Here is an 18,823-nt window from a genome sequence, read left to right as displayed (position 1 = left end):
GAGTAATAAACAAAGAGGAGGAGTGTGTGCGTCTTTTTGTGTGTGTTTTGTGTGTGTGTTTCCACCCACTTGAATGAAGCAGTCGGCCTCGTGCTCTGTGCTCTGAGTTAGAGTTTGTGGAGTTGAGCAGAAGCCGTTCTTCTATTTGAACACACGGGATCACAGCTGAACGCACTTCAATCACAAGGGGTTGAAAGAAAAAAAGCACCTTCCCCTCCAAACCTCCGAGTCTTCTCATTGGACAGAAAACAGCAGCTCTTTGCGTTCAGGGTCCCCGAGAGATGAACCCTGACAATCATCCACTGGTGTTGACCAAACGTTTCAATCAAAACAAAGCTGTTCCCCTGGGAGCATTAACCCCCCCCCCCCCCCCCTCCCCCTGCAGGTGTACTACCAGGAGTGTGAGATGTTCGGCCTGGTGGCGAAGATGCTGATCGCGAAGGACCCCTCGCTGGAGCTTCCCATCCAGTCGGCGCTGCAGGAGAACCTCCGGGACATCGGGCAGCGCTGCGTGGAGGGGATGGAGAAGTTCATAGCGGACTACGACTCCGGGGAGACGCCCCGCTAGGCGGAGGGTTCCATTCCCTCGCGGCAGGAATTGTTTCATAACACCGCTTCATGGGATTTTTCAACGCCACTTGGTTTCGATCTCCGGGGGTTGAGGGGATCTTCTACTTTTGGGTCGAGGGGATTTAAAATTAATACATTTTTTGTAAAATTACAAATTACCGAGAGCGAGTCCCTCTAATGGGGTACTCGTTTTAAGACAACACTCGTAGGCATCAATAGCCTACATTGCATAATTAAAGAAGCAAAACCTGCTGGTAAATGGCGGAGGAGGAGAGAAACGTCCACGCGGGGGCTTCTTAACCGGAGGGAATAATTGATTCGATTGGATTGGTGGGAGATCAGCGACTCGGCATCAGACGTCACCGACGCTCTCGGCGGTGAGAGAGTGAATAAAGCTGTTCTACATTGATTTTTTTGTGTGTATGTTTGCATCTGGCTTCCTGCTGCCTCTCCCTCCTGAAAACTTTTATACTGAGATTTTATACTTCTTTTGATTGTATTTAATAAAATTTGATGATGATAATAATAGAAACACTGACTCCTTGTTTTTGCATGAATTGCACGTTTTTTTTTTGTGCATGTGCATATTTTTTTTGTATTTCAATTATTTCCTTTTGTTTAGAGCATATTAAACGTGTTTAAAACCTTTTTTGTGATGCACGCATCACCATTTGAGGAAGACGGAACCAAGTGGCAGCATGAATCCATGGATGGGTCTGTAGGTGAGCAGCTTTTTAGTCCTTTTGATGTTTGACCTAAAGCCCGACGCATGCATCAGCGCGGCCAATTTGGTCTAATTATAGAAATATCAATATCTGTGTAAATGTCAGCCGATACCAGGAAGATACAGCACAGAAAGGTCAAATATATGTTTGAGGTTATTCAGGGAGCACACCAGACCTTATGTACTATGTATATAGAAATATACACACACACACACACACATACATACATACATACATGAGTGAGCCACACTGTTAACCGGCACAAACCAGCTTTTTGCCACATTATCATATTAAAGGTAGTTGTCCGACAGATGAAACCATCACTGGCCGAAGTGTCAGTTGGGAAATGTTCCAGCTGAATATCTGATTAATTAATGGCATGAGTAGCTTAACTGAATGTTTGGGTTTGGAGTTGAAATGGTCATTAGTGAATTCTGGGAAACGTACCCATAGGCCCGCCCCTCTGTTTGCGGCTGAAAAGTTGTTTTTAAAAGGCTAAACACCAACAAATGGCGAGCGTCGCTCACAGGGGGACCAATCAGTACAAAGTTCATTGAAGTACACTTTATTTTCCGTATGAGACAACAACAACAAATCAACATGCAAGTCTCCCTATGCCTACATCATGTTATACAAATAATGATTCTTTAGTTACAAAATATATAAATATTTAAGACCATATGTACAGAACATTTACATTACTACATCCATTCAATTAATAGGTTTATTACTATATATACATTTAACAGGTATTATTCTCTAATGTTCTCATAATTATTATTTGCATTGTTATTATTATTGTTAGTGTTATCATTATTATAATTCTTAATCATCTAAGGGTAACTCTGAAGAACGAAGCATGTTGCAGAAGAGAAAACGGGACCATACCTGACGTCACTGAGCCTGAATGGTGGAGGAGCAGAGGCCGTCCGGCGCCCTGCCCCCCCCGCTGAAGCATGGCGAGCTGGCTATGTAAAGCACGAGGTTCAACAGACTATTTGTACAAGGTGACCACGGGGCGTTCCTGGGGGAACATCTAGCGCGCGTGACCTTCACTCCCCCCGGCGCGTGTTCGTGCTTCGTCCACATGGAATTACGCGTCTTTAGCCGACCTTGTTCTCACTGTACAGGAATTGTTCTTTGTCACGTCTACGTCACGTCGATTCACCTCCACCGCGGCATCTTTAGAAGTCAAATTCTGTCAGCGCGTCCCGGTCACCGTCGGAGGAGCTGATCTCTTTCACTGTAAACACCTCTGTTGTGTAAGCCAGCTGAGCTTTCTCTGGTGATTAGATCATTCTGTGTAGGTGTGCACAAACACTACCCGCTGTAGAGTTGTGTAGGCTCACAAGAACAAAAAAAAAAGAATAGGCCTTTTCTCTCTACAACCCCGATACACACACACACACACACACACACACACACACACACACACACACACACACACACACACACACACACACACACACACACACACACACACACACACACACACACACACACACACACACACACACACACACTATGCACTCTAAACTGTCTCACTCTCACCTTCCCACTCCCTCTGTTCCACCTCTTTGTTCCTTACCTCTCTCTCATCTCTTTCACCCCCCCTAATCCCTCCTGCTCCACCTCTAAGAAATGATGCAGTTTTTGCTCTTCCTCCTTTGGCGGCCGTGCAGCTGGCCGTGAATCTGTCCGTGCATCTGTCCGTGCATCTGTCCGTGCATCTGTCCGTGCATCTGTCCGTGCATCGGCCCGTGCAGAGGTCCGTGGTGGGCGGCTATCCCGGAGGGGCTGTAGCGATGGCGGAGCTCCTCGTTGTTGATGTAGCAGAGCTGCACGGGCCGCGGGATCGGTTCGCCCAGGAAGTAGCCCTCGTCTGCCTCTGACTCGGAGGAAGAGGAGCAGCTGGAGCACCAGGGGTCGGCAGCCTCCGTGTACCCGTCGCCCCAGCACGGCCCGCCGAGCCCCGCGGGGGGCCAGCCAGCGTTCTGCAGGGTGAGGTCGGAGGTGGTGCGGGGGCATGGCCGCTGAGGCTGCTGCCTGTACCCGGCGGGCTCCAGGCCAAACAACTCGCGGGCGCCGTTCCCGGCGGGGAAGCGGTCGTAATCCTCCTGGACGCGGCGGTACGGCGCCTCCAGCATCTGGGCGGGCCGGTCCGCCACCAGGTGCAAGGCGTTGTCGGAGCGGGAGCGGCGGGAGCGCTTGTGGTGGCGGCTGCTGCGGTGCTGCCCGTTGCCGTGGTTTCCACGGTGGTGTTTGTGGCGCCTCGGCTGCGGCTGCGGCTGCTGCTGCTGCTGCTGCTGCGACGCCGCGGGTTCCTGCCCGTTGATGCGTCGGCGTGGCATCCTGTCGCTCATGGGGGCCATCCGCAAGTTTCCACTGCTGCCTATCACACCGACGCGGCCTTTGTCGTCGAAGCCTAGCGGCTGCGGGCCGTCCCAGTACTGCAGCGGGTAGCCGACTCTCAGCGGAGCGTACGCGTTGTTGTTATAGGGGCGAGAGGAGGTCAGCGACTCGGTGCTGTGGAACTGGACCGAGGAGCTCAGGGTGCCCATGTTGCTCTTTTCAGACACATTCACACCAGAGTCTTTACTCAGGTCGGGCATGGAGAACCTGGACAGATGCTCCTGACGCTTACTGACCCCGTCCAGGGAGTTACCTGCTGAAATGAGAAGTCACAGGTCAATTCTTTTATACCTTTTGGAAAAATATATGTCATTCAAGGGCAGCCAGTCGATCTTGGCCAATTGGTAATTTGGTTTTACTAGCAATGTTTGTCTACATCTCTGGCAAACACACTATGAAGTGTGTGTAAACCTTTGGATATATTAATTAAAAACCTCACCGATAAGCCAACGAAATCGAATTAGTGTCGAAATCAAAAAGAGGACAGCCCCGTACCACACTGTGTCCCTGACATGATCGTACCTGTGGCGTTGGACATGATGAGGGAATCTGTGGATCCTCGAGGAGTCTGCTCCAGAGGGGCGAGGGGCTCGTTGAAGCTCATGGCATTGATGGGGTTCCTGCGGGTCAGCGGGGGTCTGCCGTCTCTCTGGAAGCCGTGCAGGCTGATGCTCCTCTTGTCTGAGAAGCCCTGGTTCTGGCTCGACATCTCGTTGAAGCTCATCTGGGTGCGCAGCTTGTTGGGCCTGAACTCGTCCTGGCTGTGGTGGGTCCAGTTCTCATTAAAGGAGTGGCCCCTCAAAGCCGCCATGGGGGTCCTCTTGGCGTTGCCCGGCTCCTTCCCCCACGAGTCGGGCCTCTTCCCCGGATTGGCGGCGGTCTGAGCTGGAGGATGGGCGTTTGCGTTGGGGTTGTAGCCCTGCCTGGGGTTACACTGGGCCAGCAGATGCACAGGCGCAGGTGTGGGGGAGGGCTCCCGCTGGGGGCCCTCGTAGGCTGCGGGCACGTAGGGGTCGTCCCGGCTCATCCACACCTGGTTGAGGCTCGGGGCGTGGCTCGGCGTGCGACTGGGCGTGCGGTTGGGCGTCCTGCTCGGGGTCTGGCTGGACGAGAGGCTCAGACGGTCCATCTGGACGGAGAGCGGATCGATCTCCGCCGACAGGCGGTCGGGCATGGGCGGAGGAGCAGCCTGCCGGGCCTCGGCGTTCCTGCGCTCCTTTTTGCCGATCTTGGTGCTGTGGCGGGATTCGCGGGAACGGGCGCTTTGGAAGGCGGAGTCTGAGGAGTCTGACTCGTCCGGATCCTGGTTGGTTGAAATGAAAGAGTTAAGTACAATTATCAAACATATAATGATAGAGTAAAAATATTCAATAATCCTGTTTTTGGTCCCACACCTGTCCAGCGCTGCAGGACCGTGAGCAGAAGATCTGCCCCTGTTTGGGCAGGAAGGGGCGCCCCAGCAGGGAGCGCTTGCACCGAGCGCAGCAGAAACACTCCTCGGTGGCGTGCCAGTGCTGCCCGTCATACGTCATCTGGCCTTGGTCGATGCCTTTCGAGGGATGGAAGCGTTTTTTCAACATTGCAATAACAGAAGGAAAATCAGCAGTAAACGCAGTTTGGCGTTAACTGTTTGAAAATGGTAATGTGATGGCTGTAAGATTATTATTCTACAAAGTCTCTATAAGTGCTAATGAACAAAAAAAATTATAAAATTATATAATTATACAAATGAGCTTCACTTACTTTCTGATGGCTGATTTCAACCATTAGAAAGTAAGCGGCGCTCATTTGAAAGAGTATTCCTCTTCTTCTGCTTAAAGAATTAAAGATTCTTTCCCGTACAAAATCGCTCGATTTATAAGACAGACTGAATGCATTCCACCAGCCCTGCTCCCCAGCGAGGGGAAGTAATCATCTTTCACAGCTCCCATCTGGATTCAACATGGGAGCATCCTCTGAAACACACTATCACTGTTACTGGAGCTTGGGATGATAATAACCATCCACGTCTCACTGCCTTGGCTCCGCCTCTCCACAGCTGTGGCTTACACAGCTGATAAATAGCAATAAATGGCTGATGGAAGTTTTCTATGATGAGTCCACGGCTTTTGGTAAAAGTCCATACATGGATTCAACGTGTAGTACCTATGTGCTCTCCACACGCGTCGCAGTACTCGGCATAAAGGGACTCGAAGCAGTTGCAGCAGTGGGGCCGCCCGTCCTTCATGATGTAGCGCTGGCCGCCGAGGGCGGTCTCGCACTCGTAGCAGCAGAAGTGCCTCATGTGCCAGTGCCTGCCTTCCGCCTCGGTGCATTCATCAGCAAAGATTATCTGCATGGCCAAAGCATTACATTCATCAGTGAGGATATTCTACACAGAGATAAGTAGTAACCGGCTGGATGGAGTTCGGGGTCCCTCAGGGCTCCATCCTCAGCCCGTTATTATTTTCATAATATCTTTTATGTTTTCCCCGTGCAACAAAGGTCTTTACTATTTTACCCTGTGACCCCTGGAACCACCTGGTCCAACCTGTTCTACCCCTAAATCCTCACATATCCTCTCTTGGTGTTACTTTTCTAACAGACCGGTTAGCCTAGCGAGCAAAAATAGAATGCTGATATTGATGTAAATTCAAAATAAAATACTTACTCTTATTAGGAAAAACATGTTTTGACTTAATATTCAAGCTTCCATTCATTCTAAAATTAACATATTCAGATTTATCTGGCATAAATCTTGGTGTCATATGAGATAAACAGTGTTGTCAGTCTTACAGAACTGTTTTTGAATGAAGGAATATTTGACAATTTCTGTTAAATAAACCCCCCACAAATACACGTTATTTAAGTAAACAAACCCTGGCAGACAGTAATTAGCACTGTGGCCAGAGTGATTATTATTATTATTATTGTGTTTATCGTTTCAGGCTCTCCTCAAATCACGGTGTGAAAACAAGCAGACTATCCAACGATACCGAAACATCTTTTCTCATTCAACCACATCCAAATCTCTGAGGCATGAACCCTTCAGTGGTTTCCCGACCCCGAAAGGCCCGGAGGCCCTAGACGGACGCACCTCATCGCAGGCGCAGCAGCGGGGCTTCATCCTCTCGGCGTGGTGCCGGCCACAGAGGATCTTGCCGTCCTGGTAGAAGTAGATGAGATCCACCAGAAGCTCCTCACACATGCTGCATACGAAGCAGTGAGGGTGCCAGCATTTACCGTGGCCCGCCCTCGCGGCGAAAACCACCATGTCCCCTCCGTTTATTTGACCGCCGCACTGCGGGAGAGGAGACGTAAAGGAAGGCAGGAAAGGAGAGAGGGAGGGAGAGGAAATTAGATGAGAGGAAAGGGAAGGAACGAAAAAGAAAGGCGTGGCGAGGAAAAAGAGAAATTAGATCGGAGCAGGAAAGGGGAAAGGAAAGGAGATGAAAGGAGCATCAAGGAAAGGAAAGGAGTAGGGTAAAGTAGGGTTGGCATGAGAGGAAGAGAAGAAGTGGAATACAAACTAAGATGTGGAAAGGGAGGGTGAGAAGATGGTAATTGAATTTGAAATAATTTACGATCTTTTCAAGATTTGAATGTTTTCGAATGTGATCGAACATCAAACAGAAGAACGGGGGGAGCCACAACCGAGAGTACGCTACACTCCTGTTGTCCTTTGACATCTTCAACGCAGGGCAAGCGGGGGGGGGGGGGCGCTACTGTCGGCGTGTACCTTGTCGCAGATGGCCCCGTTCATGGTGGGGGGGAAAGGACGGATGTTTCCCCGGCCCAGGTTGTCCTTCTTCCGTTGGTTGCTGAAGAGCTTGAGCTCTCGTTTCTCCTCCTCGTCCAACCCGTTGCAGTAACGCACCTGAGCGACACGGTTCATCGTCAGGCGAAAGTTCTCCACCACTGAAAGTCGTGGTGAAGAACCAAATGCTCTGTGCTGTTACAAAGTGACTTTTACCTCATTGTCATGTGGCGGCAGCTGGTGGAGAAGTTGTTTGATGCGGTACTTCTCTCCAGGGCTGTTTATATAAGGGACCTTCTCCTCTGGCAAGGAGTTATAATACTGATGCACCTGAAACAAACAGCATCAGACATGCGGTGATCAAACCAGCAGACGGTTGATGTAAAGTTCAAAGTTTATCACTTCCACAGCTGGAAAATAATTCTTTGTGAAGTTGTGGATGATGAGGAGGACCATGCTGAGAAGAAGATTGTAATTAGCACCGTGGCCAAAGTCATTATTAATATAATTATTGTGGTGACCTTGAAGTAGCTTCAGCTCTGGCTGGAGGCAGCGTTTTCTTTCTTACATTCCAGGCGGAAACGTGACGGACTCAAAGATGGTGGGAAGGCCTCATTCAAAGGTTGTTTTGTTTATTAAAACAAAGCTATGAATATTATATTTAATTTCTGGAAAAGAGTTGAAAGGTGACCAAAAAGACATCCTAGTCATGTGGTATATCATTGATAGACATATTGATTACAGCCATTTAAGTCACTGTGAGCCGGGTTAACTTAATTTCATTAAAATCTTCCGACAAACCCGCCAACTTGAAGCCCACGTGGCTTTCAGATGGATTCATCGAGGTTTAAGTGTGGATGAAATTAGTTTTGGCTTTTCTCTGTCATAACCCGGCCCTTTGAAACAAAGTGTGACACAATGAGGTCTGCGCCGCGGCTGCTTCAGACACAACCTTGAACGGCTGATATTCACGCTGCTCTAATGGAAATGTGTTATTTTCACTACGCGGTGCGACTCTGTATGTTCGGCCTGAACCTCCTTTTTCTATTTGCATGTTAAGAGAGCTGAAACATAGAAAATCTTGATTGGTGTTTGAGGAGTAAACACTCAAAGAAGCGAAAAGCAATCTCAATTTGCCACAAAACAGCCGTTGACACAAAAGGTTCCGGCCGCTCAGCGCGACGTACAGAGCTATTTTGCTGAGGTTGTTGTGATGCAATTTGCATAATCAGTGGGGCAGAGAGCGAGGGGGAAAGGAAGCGCGTCTGTGCGCCCCTCAGATTCTAGTTCATCGGCATGAAGACGCAGCTCGTGGGGGAGTGCGAGGAATCGGTTTGAGCAGAAAAGGCAAATTGAGCCGATGTGCGAGCAGGAGACGTTTGAAGGTGAGGACGGGGTTTTAAAGGGGAAGTGAAATCAATACGTGAAGCTCTAGAATTCAGAGAACACACCCTTGAATAAAGACAACTTTGTGCTTTGTAATTTCCCAAAGTTAAATTGTCCATCTTCATTTTGATTATGTTTCCCAACTTAACATGCGGTTATTGTTGCCAATATTTGTCTAAAAAGAGTTGAAGGAGAGTGAAGAGTAAGAGTTGATTATCAAATGATATCGCCACTTAATTCAACGTTGAGATCCTGGATCTGTTTTATCGCGGTTAGAAACGGTAGTGAACTGCAGCATGTAGGTTGTGACGGCGCTCTACTGCACAACGTGAAATGTGTTTTTTGTCTTTTAAAACGTCACTTTAATGACGGTTGTGCGGAGAGGAACCTGAAGTGACAGGCTGAAAGACCATCACATTAAAGTGAATAAAAAAAGAAAAATTGCCACAATTGCCCGCTACCCGCTGCTGGAGGAGAGAGAACGCTGCCTCTTTCAGCATCCTGTCAAGATGGCTGACTGGAGAAAATGACTGTTATCAGCTCAGCCTGTTGCCCGTTAACGGAGCCCTTACCCGATAAACACAAGACACGTGTTCATACCCAATAACGCCGAACGGAGCGCCGTTATTTTCTGTGTCCGAACTGACGGAAAAACAACGGGCGTGAACTTGGAAAGAAAATGATGGGGGAAAATCTTCCTCTGGACGTGCACGAACTGATTACATTACCTCGGTCTTGTGTGCAATTAAAAGGCATTTAAACTGCAAATGAGTCCTGACAGGGGATTGTGAGACTTGAAAACACAAACACATTACCACAAATATCCAATTAGATTCATCCACATATTCAGTGACTCAAATGACTTCTATTCCTTTGGGTTTGCCAGGATACACTACAATACAGGACAAATTGAGGCTTAGTGCAACAAATTCAATAAATGGCATTTTCCCCTCATATTTATTGGGAGATGTTGTATTTGTCTGCTTGATGGTGATCGAGGGAAATTGCTTTGTGTGAAGCGGGAGTCCACATGATCGTTTGAATAAATAAGAGCCTTATTAATATTGCATATTGCATATTTTGATAACAGAGAATCCGAAACAGCGTTTGATTAAATCTGTTCCCTCAGATCGGCGGATCCGTCTGTGGTTTCTTTTCCTGATGCCGGTCATGGTTGTCGTTCTGTTGGCCTGTGAACTTGCTTCCTACACACAGTCAGCTTCAACACTGACAGCTGAAAAATGTCCTTACAGTTTTTCTTCCAGCAAGCGCCTGACAGTCGCATGGATTTATTTGCCAACCCCCCCCCCCCCCCCTCACCCCCTCACCCCTCCCGCACCCGTCAGATTGAATAGACTCTAGCACCTTAAAGGGGGTTTTACAAAACATTAGCGGTCCTTGCTTTCAGATCTGTGGGATTTGGGGTTATTGCCCTGATAATGAAATGCTTCTGACTGATCAGTACAATTTAATTGGATCAAGCTATGCAAGATGAAAGAAAAAAGCACGCGTTGAAGAACCACTCAAGAGCAAAACAAGTGTTTGTCTTTGTGTTTTCATTTTTATACACCTTCGTGGTCAAGCTTAGGGATACTTCTAGCTTTATTACTGACCAGCTAACATGTCATGCTAGCGACCTTGCGAGGGCTGTGCGAGGGCCGTATATTAATCTCTGAGTACCAGCAAGAGGAGACGAGCAAGCAGATTGTGAATCAGGCCCCATCAGACAGGTGAGTAGCCTTCAACGAGGCATGACTGATCTCTGTTGCCTAGCGACGCAGCGGCGTGTGCGGCGCAGGTCTCTACTTTCCTGCAGTATTTTATGTTACATTCTCTATAAGACATTAAGACATTCGGAGCATTTTAAAAAGCAGCAGACAACGATTATGCAAAGCCCTCAGTAGAGTAGTGTCTGACCTGAGGTCCGTGTGCGTCATTGTGCGTTCCCCGTACCTCTCGATGCAGCCTGGCTCCTGCCTTTCTGTGCACGTTAAAGGACATGTGATCGCGACCGCACTGCGCTCATTTGGCGCCCCCGCTGTTGCCTTTTGCACTGTTCGCTCGGTTAGCACTGTTCGCTCAATCAGCACTGTTAGCACAGTTAGCACAGTTAGCACAGTCATGCCACGTTGCGGGCCGTGTGGAGGGTAAATGTTGGCTTTGAACCCCTGTCTTTTCACCTCTAAGGTGTACATTTTTAAGTACAAGTCACACAACCGCTTTTACAACGTCCTAGCAGTCTCTCCACCTCCGGGGTGAGTCAAATACGACGTGAGAGGAAGGATGGCGGCGCCTGTGTACCTGCTCGGGACTAAGGCCGGGGGGGACCCAGGCGTACTCCTCCAGTGCACATCCAGAGTCATCATCGGAGGTGGAGTTCCTCTGGAAGTCGTACATCAGCTTGGTGATGGTCTTCTCCATCTCCAGAGACATGGCTGTCACAACATTCTCCTCTAAACGGACCGCTTCCGTGGGCACAGGGATTCCTGTGGAGGAAAACAGAGCAGAGGGTGAGGCGGAGAGGAAGATGGGAGTGAAATGGGAGAGCGCAGGCTGAGCAGTGGGGAGGATTGGAGTCTCATTATTATTCCTATTGGTATTCCGGGCTATATGCAGAACCTGCAGATGTAGATCTCTGCACCTGGACTGTGGAAAAAAAAACTAATCATACATTTCTGTCTCACTAGAAAAGGACATCAATGGTCCAGATGTTCATGTAAAATGCATTTAAGGTACATCAAACAGACAAACTAGCAGCTTGATCTTTTGAGCTGAATGCTCATGTCGGCATAGCAACGTGTGTTTGGTCACAATGCGTTTTAGACACATTTGAATATTGGCCCGGTGAAGGAGGTGGAAGGAATATGAAGGGATCTGCATAGTTGCTGATCAGGAAAGTCTTACTACAATCCTTCCAATATCAGAGAGATGAAAGACTTTTGGTGCCAGCAGGCGGCGCTCTATCTGCATTCACCGCTTTGCTCGAACAAATAGATAAGGGATCGACTTCTCCTCCTCCTTCTTTCTGCCTGGAGAACAGCTGCACAGATTAATGACACATGAATAATTAACGGGAGGAGGTATCGCCTCAATCGCCAAAATATGAAAATGAAATGCGTCTCGTTTTCACAGGCGACCAGAAAACTTAGTGAGGCATCGACAATGAGTCCTGTTTACGTCCCGTGGCTTGTTATTCATAGCGCTGATGAACACAGAGATATTACAGTCAATTAGTGTCAAAGTGGAAGGAAACACTTTGTCAGAACCTGGGATTCATTTAAAATAAACCATTGTGATCATTGAGCGTTTATTGTAATATAGAAAAAGAAGTGGAGGAATGTGGTGATGCCAGCCCAGAAAACAGGGACGTGGGAGCTGACTCTTCTGCTCTCTGTGTCCGCGGGTCGCGTATGAAGGTCACAGCTGTTACCTGACAAAAAAAACTCACCGGGGCCCCGACGCGTCCGATCCAAAGAGAATTCATACAGCGGCTCGTTTCCGACGGCGACGACGCTTCACACCGATCCAACCCGAGAGACCCAAGCTGACATTTCTCGGACTGAGTCGGTCGCTTTAGTTAAACGTGTTGCGTCTGTTCTGTAAAAACTGGCTTCAATCATTAAGACCACACTAAGCATTCATTTCTTGTTATTGAGTGTAAGTGTTGTCATGAAAGACTAAATGACAGCTTTGGTGGAGTCAGTTTGGTTGCCCTCCTGCATCCAGTGTTTGTGCTATGCTAAGCTAAGCTAAGCTAAGCTAAGCTAAACATATCACGCAGTTGTTTCTGACCAAAGGGATTTTCCCAAGAAATTGTGGATTTCCCATCTACGGCATAATCAATCTTTGAATTTTAGTTTGCTATGTGAAGGTTTTTGGCCCAAACTTTTGGGATAAGCTCCTTTTCATGGCAGACATTTTGACATGTCACAGCGGGAACACTGCGAGTGTGATGGATAACAGTGATGGCTGGTGCCGCGGTACTGCGCACGCTGACTTTGTGACACGGCTTGATGGGAAAGTGAAAATGAAACAGAGTAGTGATTGATGGTACAAGTTATACCTGCGTTTTTATCCAGGCGGGAACCTTCAGTCCTGAAAACCAGGACGCCGACGGCCCAGAACTAACATGGCAATGAAGTGGGCGCAGGACAAAAACACAGATGCGAACTGAAGATGTGGACTTAGAAAGTACAAAGAGGACGATGGCCAACAAACAAGACGGTGATGGTCGGAAAACCCCCCAAAATTCTGAACTAGTGGCTGTCAAACCAAACGCTGATGTCGCCTCCCAGTTCTCTGTGTTTGCCTCCTGCGATCAAATGTCTGCCCCGAAATGAAGGGTTTTAATATTACGTGATCAGAGTAAGAATAAATTGGTTTTACATCCGCCTCTTTTGTCTCTGTTGCTCAAACCGGTGTTAACAAATCCAACCTAACCCTCACAGCGTCACGCTTCGGCCAATGATACCTTCACACCCTCCTATCGAGGTTCACTCCAAAGTCCCCACTGCGCATTGTTTGAACAACGCAAATCGAGTCGTCTTTGCACCCAAACTTGTGACTGGATGCACATTCGGGCCCGGGTGCAGAAGGCCGCTGATGATGAGTGTGTGACTTTTTGACTCAGCGCACATTCGCCAGGTCGACGGGTTAGTCACAACACACTCCTCTGTTCTCCGCCGGAAGCACACGGCGAGCCGAGAGGCTACTTGTGACCTTCTGTGTCCTGGAGGATCCTTTGGAGCAGCCTCATGCCTCATGAACAAGAAGTGGTCATATATTTGTGGAGGGTAGAGATGGATATTTCAGTGTTCTCTATGTCGTAGATATGTAAAATATAATTTTTAAATAAAAAAAGATATTTAGATGAATCCCAAAATATATTAATTATTAATAGATGTCTTTGGCAAAATCTGTGATGAATCATTTTTAACCTTAAAGAAGCCCCTGAAGGGACGTTGAGGGGGGATTTGGTTGAAAGGATGGGGGTTGTGTAATTAACATTGATTCAATGTCCACCACTTTCAAACCAATCAATACTGTATAATCCCTCACAACTTTCCCCTTTGTTGTATTTTTACAACTATTACTATTACTACTATTTACATATTGTTATTATTATTTTTAACCAGCTGTCCGATCACAGTGGAGGAGGGCAAATAGCCAACTAGCACAAAGACGCCATGTGTTTGATAATGTCTCACGGGGACATAAACAAACATATTTTTCAGCGTTGGATAACAAAATGGATCAAAAAGCGCCGAGATGTCGTTTCCCTCCAGGTGTTTGTGAGATATCAGGAACCACAGCTTTTGTGTTACGTGTTGCAAAAAGATAACCCATGTTTGATTGAACTGAACAACCGCCTTTCGTATCAAAGCCAGACGGACTTTCCCATGTCGGATGTCCACCTCCCATAAAGCTTCTGTTGTTGAATTCACTGTGGGAGCCGTCGACGCTTGTCTCTCAGGGTCTGATGTCACTGGTCTCCTCGTCTCCTTGTCGCCTCGACTCCTTGTCGCCTCGACTCCTTGTCGCCTCGTCTCCTTGTCCCTCTGTGTTTTTTAAGGATGGCCTGCTCTGAGCAGACATACAGCTGTGCCCTGCTCTTTCAATGTCTTCACCTACTGGAGGTTAAAAAGCTGTTATGAAATCCTAACTCACCCAATGTGGTAACTTCAGACTAAGAGTCTTTGTGCCTTGTAAAATTGAAGCAGTTTTCAGAAAACGATATGAATTCAAAGTGGCTTGAGGTGCCTTCATTGTACGTCTCTACATCTGCCTACAGAAATTCCCAACATGAGGATGAACCCTCATCCCCTTTATAGGGGGCGCTCTCGTGCCATTGACCAATTTCACAAAGAACTGTGATTAACTTAAGAGAAGAATTACAACATTTAACCAAAATGACATTTTCTTTAGGCTTTTAGTTCTCACTAATTGTATTAATAAACAATGTTTTTATGACCAGTGAGTTCAGCAAGGCAGTATGGATTTTTATTTAACTGTATTTAATTTGATTATGATTATGACGATGGTGATTTCTCTCCGCCGAGGGGAGCTGACACAGGCAGCAGTCAGCCATGTCAGAAGAAAAACGCCTTGAGTTGCCCTGGCAACCAATTGGTGTGCAAAGCCCCGAACAACACCCATTTGTGTCTGTCGAAATGTATTGATTTGACATTATAAACCCACAGACGGAGACTCGTTCTCCTTTGACCAACGCCCTTGTTGGTAAAGCATTCATCATATTCGTATCGTAGTCTTCTTTTTCTTATCACACCGGGGTTATGTAACAGATGACGTATCTGCCGTGGGCATATCATTCCTTTCAGATCATAAGTCGTTACTGACTCTGATTCAATATTTTTTTCTTCTTCATAATATGCCTCTCCTTCAGTTGGATCCAATTAGCGGTATCTTAATTTACACGTAAATGAACTGAGATTAATCAACATCTCTGTGCCAGGCGAGGGAAGATCTTTAGGTAATTGGGTAATTTTGAGAACAAAGAGAAGAGGCTCTGCGTATGAATTCACAATAGCGCCGATGTCAGCAAGAGAAAATAGTCTTGAACGCATACGGTATCTGACAAAAGGAGCAGAGGGAAATAATACGAAGAAACAATAGATGGAGGGCTGTGGATGAGAGCAACGCTTTCCCTTTTTCACGTGTCATGCTTCGCCCACCTCCCTTCTTCCTCCTCCCATCCTCGTGTGCCTCTGACAGGCTCTGAGTGGGTGCGTATGAGAGAAAGAGAAGGGGAGGGAGTTATGGAGGGGAAAAAGGCTCTTATTTATGTAAAAGCTGACATGAGAGGAGGTGCTTGGGCTGAAGCACCGCAGCCCATTAACTCTTGACAGTCGGGATGAACCGCGGGGCTCTGCAGGATCACGCAGCGACGACTCCTGTGTCCGAGCTGTACGGAGCGTGACCATGAACTTATCTTCACAATGCGCACTCAGGGAATAAATCAAGGTGAAAGTGGAGTCGTTTTCAAATTGACTTCTTTAGCACCAGAGGAGTCGCCCCCTGGTGGCCAGTAGAGAGAATGCACGTTTGAGTGGCTTCACTTCGGGTGGGAAACGGGATTTGTGTTTGTTATTTATTTTAAACAAGGATTTGGTGTTGTGTAAAGAGGTTCTTATTTTTCCATACATTTGACTTTTTGACTATTAATAAATACCTACATTTGAGGCCCCACCATGTTTTTCCTAAACGAGTTTGTAGTCCTGTTTATAGCGTCGCGTTTGTAGCGCTGCGTTTTTGCGGCGCGTTTGTAGCGCCACATATGTCAATGTCTGTATGGTCGCGTTTGTATGGTCGCGTTTGTATGGTCGCGTTTGTATGGTCGCGTTTGTAGCGTCATATATGCAACGCTGCGTTTGTAGCGCCGCATTTGTAGCGCTCACGTTTGTAGCGCCGCGTTTCTAGCGCCGCGTTTCTAGCGCCGCGTTTCTAGCGCCGCGTTTCTAGCGTTCACGTTTGTAGCGTCGCGTTTGTAGCGGTCACGTTTGTAGCGGTCACGTTTGTAGCGGTCACGTTTGTAGCGGTCACGTTTGTAGCGCTACATTTGTAGCGTTCACGTTTGTAGCGCCGCGTTTCTAGCGTTCACGTTTGTAGCGTCGCGTTTGTAGCATCGTGTTTCTAGTGCTGCGTTTGTAGCGGTCACGTTTGTAGCGGTCACGTTTGTAGCGCCACATTTGTAGCGTTCACGTTTGTAGCGCCGCGTTTCTAGCGTTCACGTTTGTAGCGTCGCGTTTGTAGCATCGTGTTTCTAATGCTGCGTTTGTAGCGGTCACGTTGCCATTGACCAATTTCACAAAGAACTGTGATTAACTTAAGAGAAGAATTACAACATTGAACCAAAATGACATTTTCTTTAGGCTTTTAGTTCTCACTAATTGTATTAATAAACAATGTTTTTATGACCAGTGAGTTCAGCAAGGCAGTATGGATTTTTATTTAACTGTATTTAATTTGATTATGATTATGACGATGGTGATTTCTCTCCGCCGAGGGGAGCTGACACAGGCAGCAGTCAGCCATGTCAGAAGAAAAACGCCTCGAGTTGCCCTGGCAACCAATTGGTGTGCAAAACCCCGAACAACACCCATTTGTGTCTGTCGAAATGTATTGATTTGACAATATAAACCCACAGACGGAGACTCGTTCTCCTTTGACCAACGCCCTTGTTGGTAAAGCATTCATCGTATTCGTATCGTAGTCTTCTTTTTCTTTTTGACTATTAATAAATACATACATTTGAGGCCCCACCATGACGTTTTTCCTAAACGCGTTTGTAGTCCTGTTTGTAGCGTCGCGTTTGTAGCGCTGCGTTTGTTGCGGCGCGTTTGTAGCGCCACATATGCAGCGCCACGTTTGTAGCGTCGCGTTTGTAGCGTCGCGTTTGTAGCGCCGCGTTTGTAGCGTCACGTATGCAACGCTGCGTTTGTAGCGGCGCGTTTGTAGCGTCACGTATGCAACGCTGCGTTTGTAGCGCCGCGTTTGTAGCGTCACGTTTGTAGCGCCACATATGCAGCGTCACGTTTGCAGCGTCGCGTTTGCAGCGTCGCGTTTGCAGCGTCGCGTTTGCAGCGTCGCGTTTGCAGCGTCGCATTTGTAGCGTCGCCTTTGTAGCGCTCACGTTTGTAGCGTCGTGTTTCTAGCGCTGCGTTTGTAGGGTTCACGTTTGTAGCAGGTCGTGTTCGTAGCGTTGTGTTTGTAGCGTCACGTATTGCTATTATGCTTTTCATGAATATTTTTACTCAACGTTGATCAATGCGATGAGGTATCATCATCATTGACAATCCAAAAAATAAGAATTAAATGTTTCCACTCTGGCGTCACTGTGAGCCACACAAATACCGAACAAAAGAGGACACTAATGATCAAAAGGCGAACAAAAGAGGACACTGATGATTAAAAAGCGAACAAAAGAGGACACTAATGTTCAAAAACAACAAAATAGGACACTAATCGTCCCGACAGGTTCTCGGTTGTCAGCCAATCTCACTGCCGTGTGTAATTATTTCACAAGTAAACAAACACTGTGTAGAATTATTATTCCAGCGCGCGGTGGTTAATCATCCTCCGCCTGTCGTAGACTCGCCTGCAGTGACGAGCTTTTTACTTTGTGCTCGAAACAACGGAGGCCCAGAAAGAGCCTGAATCTTTTCCTCCTCGTGACAGCAGCACATCCGATGAAATGTTAAAGCCAGAGTACAGTGGGAGGCTTGAGGATCTTTACTGGGTACATTTGCTTCTCACTCCGTGTGTGTGTGTGTGTGGTTGTTAAACACATCATCCAGTCGTTTATTTTTCCCTCTGAGCAAAAGCTGTAAAACATCAAACTCTTGAACAATGTGTCTCTGGGTAAATTATGGCACCCGATGATGTGACAAGCGTAGGCAAGTTTCAGTGTAGTTTGGTTGTGTTTCGTCCAACACGCATTCTCTCTTTAGGCCCCTTTACGTATCAATTCATCTCACAGATACAACAAATAAATGATGCTTACTTTCGGAAGTGTTTCGTAGTGTTCCTGGTTTAGGGGAACCTTAAACTGCACCTTCAACGCACGTGATGAAGAAACATGGATCACGGAGTCCTTCCTGGAGCAGATGATTATCTGCCCGAGACTGCGATTAACCCCCAAGGTGTTTCGAAGTGGAACAATCAGAGCGTTTCTAAGCTTTTACAAAACAAAACAAATAGCGTTTGATCACCCTGATGTGGTTTGATTTATTAACGCCGCCTTTCATTCCTCGGCTCCTAGTTACTAGTTCCTCGCTGACACAATCGACTGATGTAATCGGATCTACAGGGCGGCAGATGGACGGGACGAGGCATCGTCCTCCTCACCGCAGCCAGGGTCCCGATGCAAATGGCCTTCAAGCGACTCAGCGGGGAAGCAGTTTGGATCGACCGTCTGGGCCGACACACACCCACACACAGATTGCTACAGACTCACAAAACATCCACACCTTCCACT

At 47.4% G+C, this 18,823-nt stretch overlaps 2 protein-coding genes across 3 annotated transcripts in view; one reads left to right on the top strand and one right to left on the bottom strand.

The window, feature by feature from the left end:
* Positions 1-1,118, top strand: part of LOC119222039 (uncharacterized) — a 4,597-nt gene extending 3,479 nt beyond the window's left edge. Inside the window, exon 6 of the mRNA XM_037478374.2 lies at positions 386-1,118. Coding sequence (XP_037334271.1) covers positions 386-568 — 183 coding nt within the window. The 3' untranslated portion in view covers positions 569-1,118. The remainder of the gene's footprint in view (positions 1-385) is intronic.
* Positions 1,119-2,753: 1,635 nt separating this feature from the next.
* Positions 2,754-18,823, bottom strand: part of LOC119221963 (prickle-like protein 2) — a 30,119-nt gene continuing 14,049 nt past the window's right edge. The window contains exons 2-9 of one of the 2 annotated variants that reach the window (XM_062562496.1): positions 11,131-11,315; positions 7,660-7,773; positions 7,426-7,563; positions 6,784-6,987; positions 5,853-6,039; positions 5,102-5,256; positions 4,230-5,010; positions 2,754-3,960 (exon numbers count right to left, since the gene is read on the bottom strand). In XM_062562496.1, coding sequence (XP_062418480.1) covers positions 2,930-3,960; positions 4,230-5,010; positions 5,102-5,256; positions 5,853-6,039; positions 6,784-6,987; positions 7,426-7,563; positions 7,660-7,773; positions 11,131-11,262 — 2,742 coding nt within the window. In that variant the 5' untranslated portion in view covers positions 11,263-11,315 and the 3' untranslated portion in view covers positions 2,754-2,929. Of the gene's footprint in view, positions 3,964-4,229; positions 5,011-5,101; positions 5,257-5,852; positions 6,040-6,783; positions 6,988-7,425; positions 7,564-7,659; positions 7,774-11,130; positions 11,316-18,823 lie in introns of both variants that reach the window. The other variant, XM_037478233.2, reaches the window with a different exon arrangement.

The sequence above is a fragment of the Pungitius pungitius genome, chromosome 1 (assembly GCF_949316345.1).
Source record: "Pungitius pungitius chromosome 1, fPunPun2.1, whole genome shotgun sequence".
Taxonomy (NCBI): domain Eukaryota; kingdom Metazoa; phylum Chordata; class Actinopteri; order Perciformes; family Gasterosteidae; genus Pungitius; species Pungitius pungitius.
This window is presented reverse-complemented; position numbering and strand designations above follow the sequence as displayed.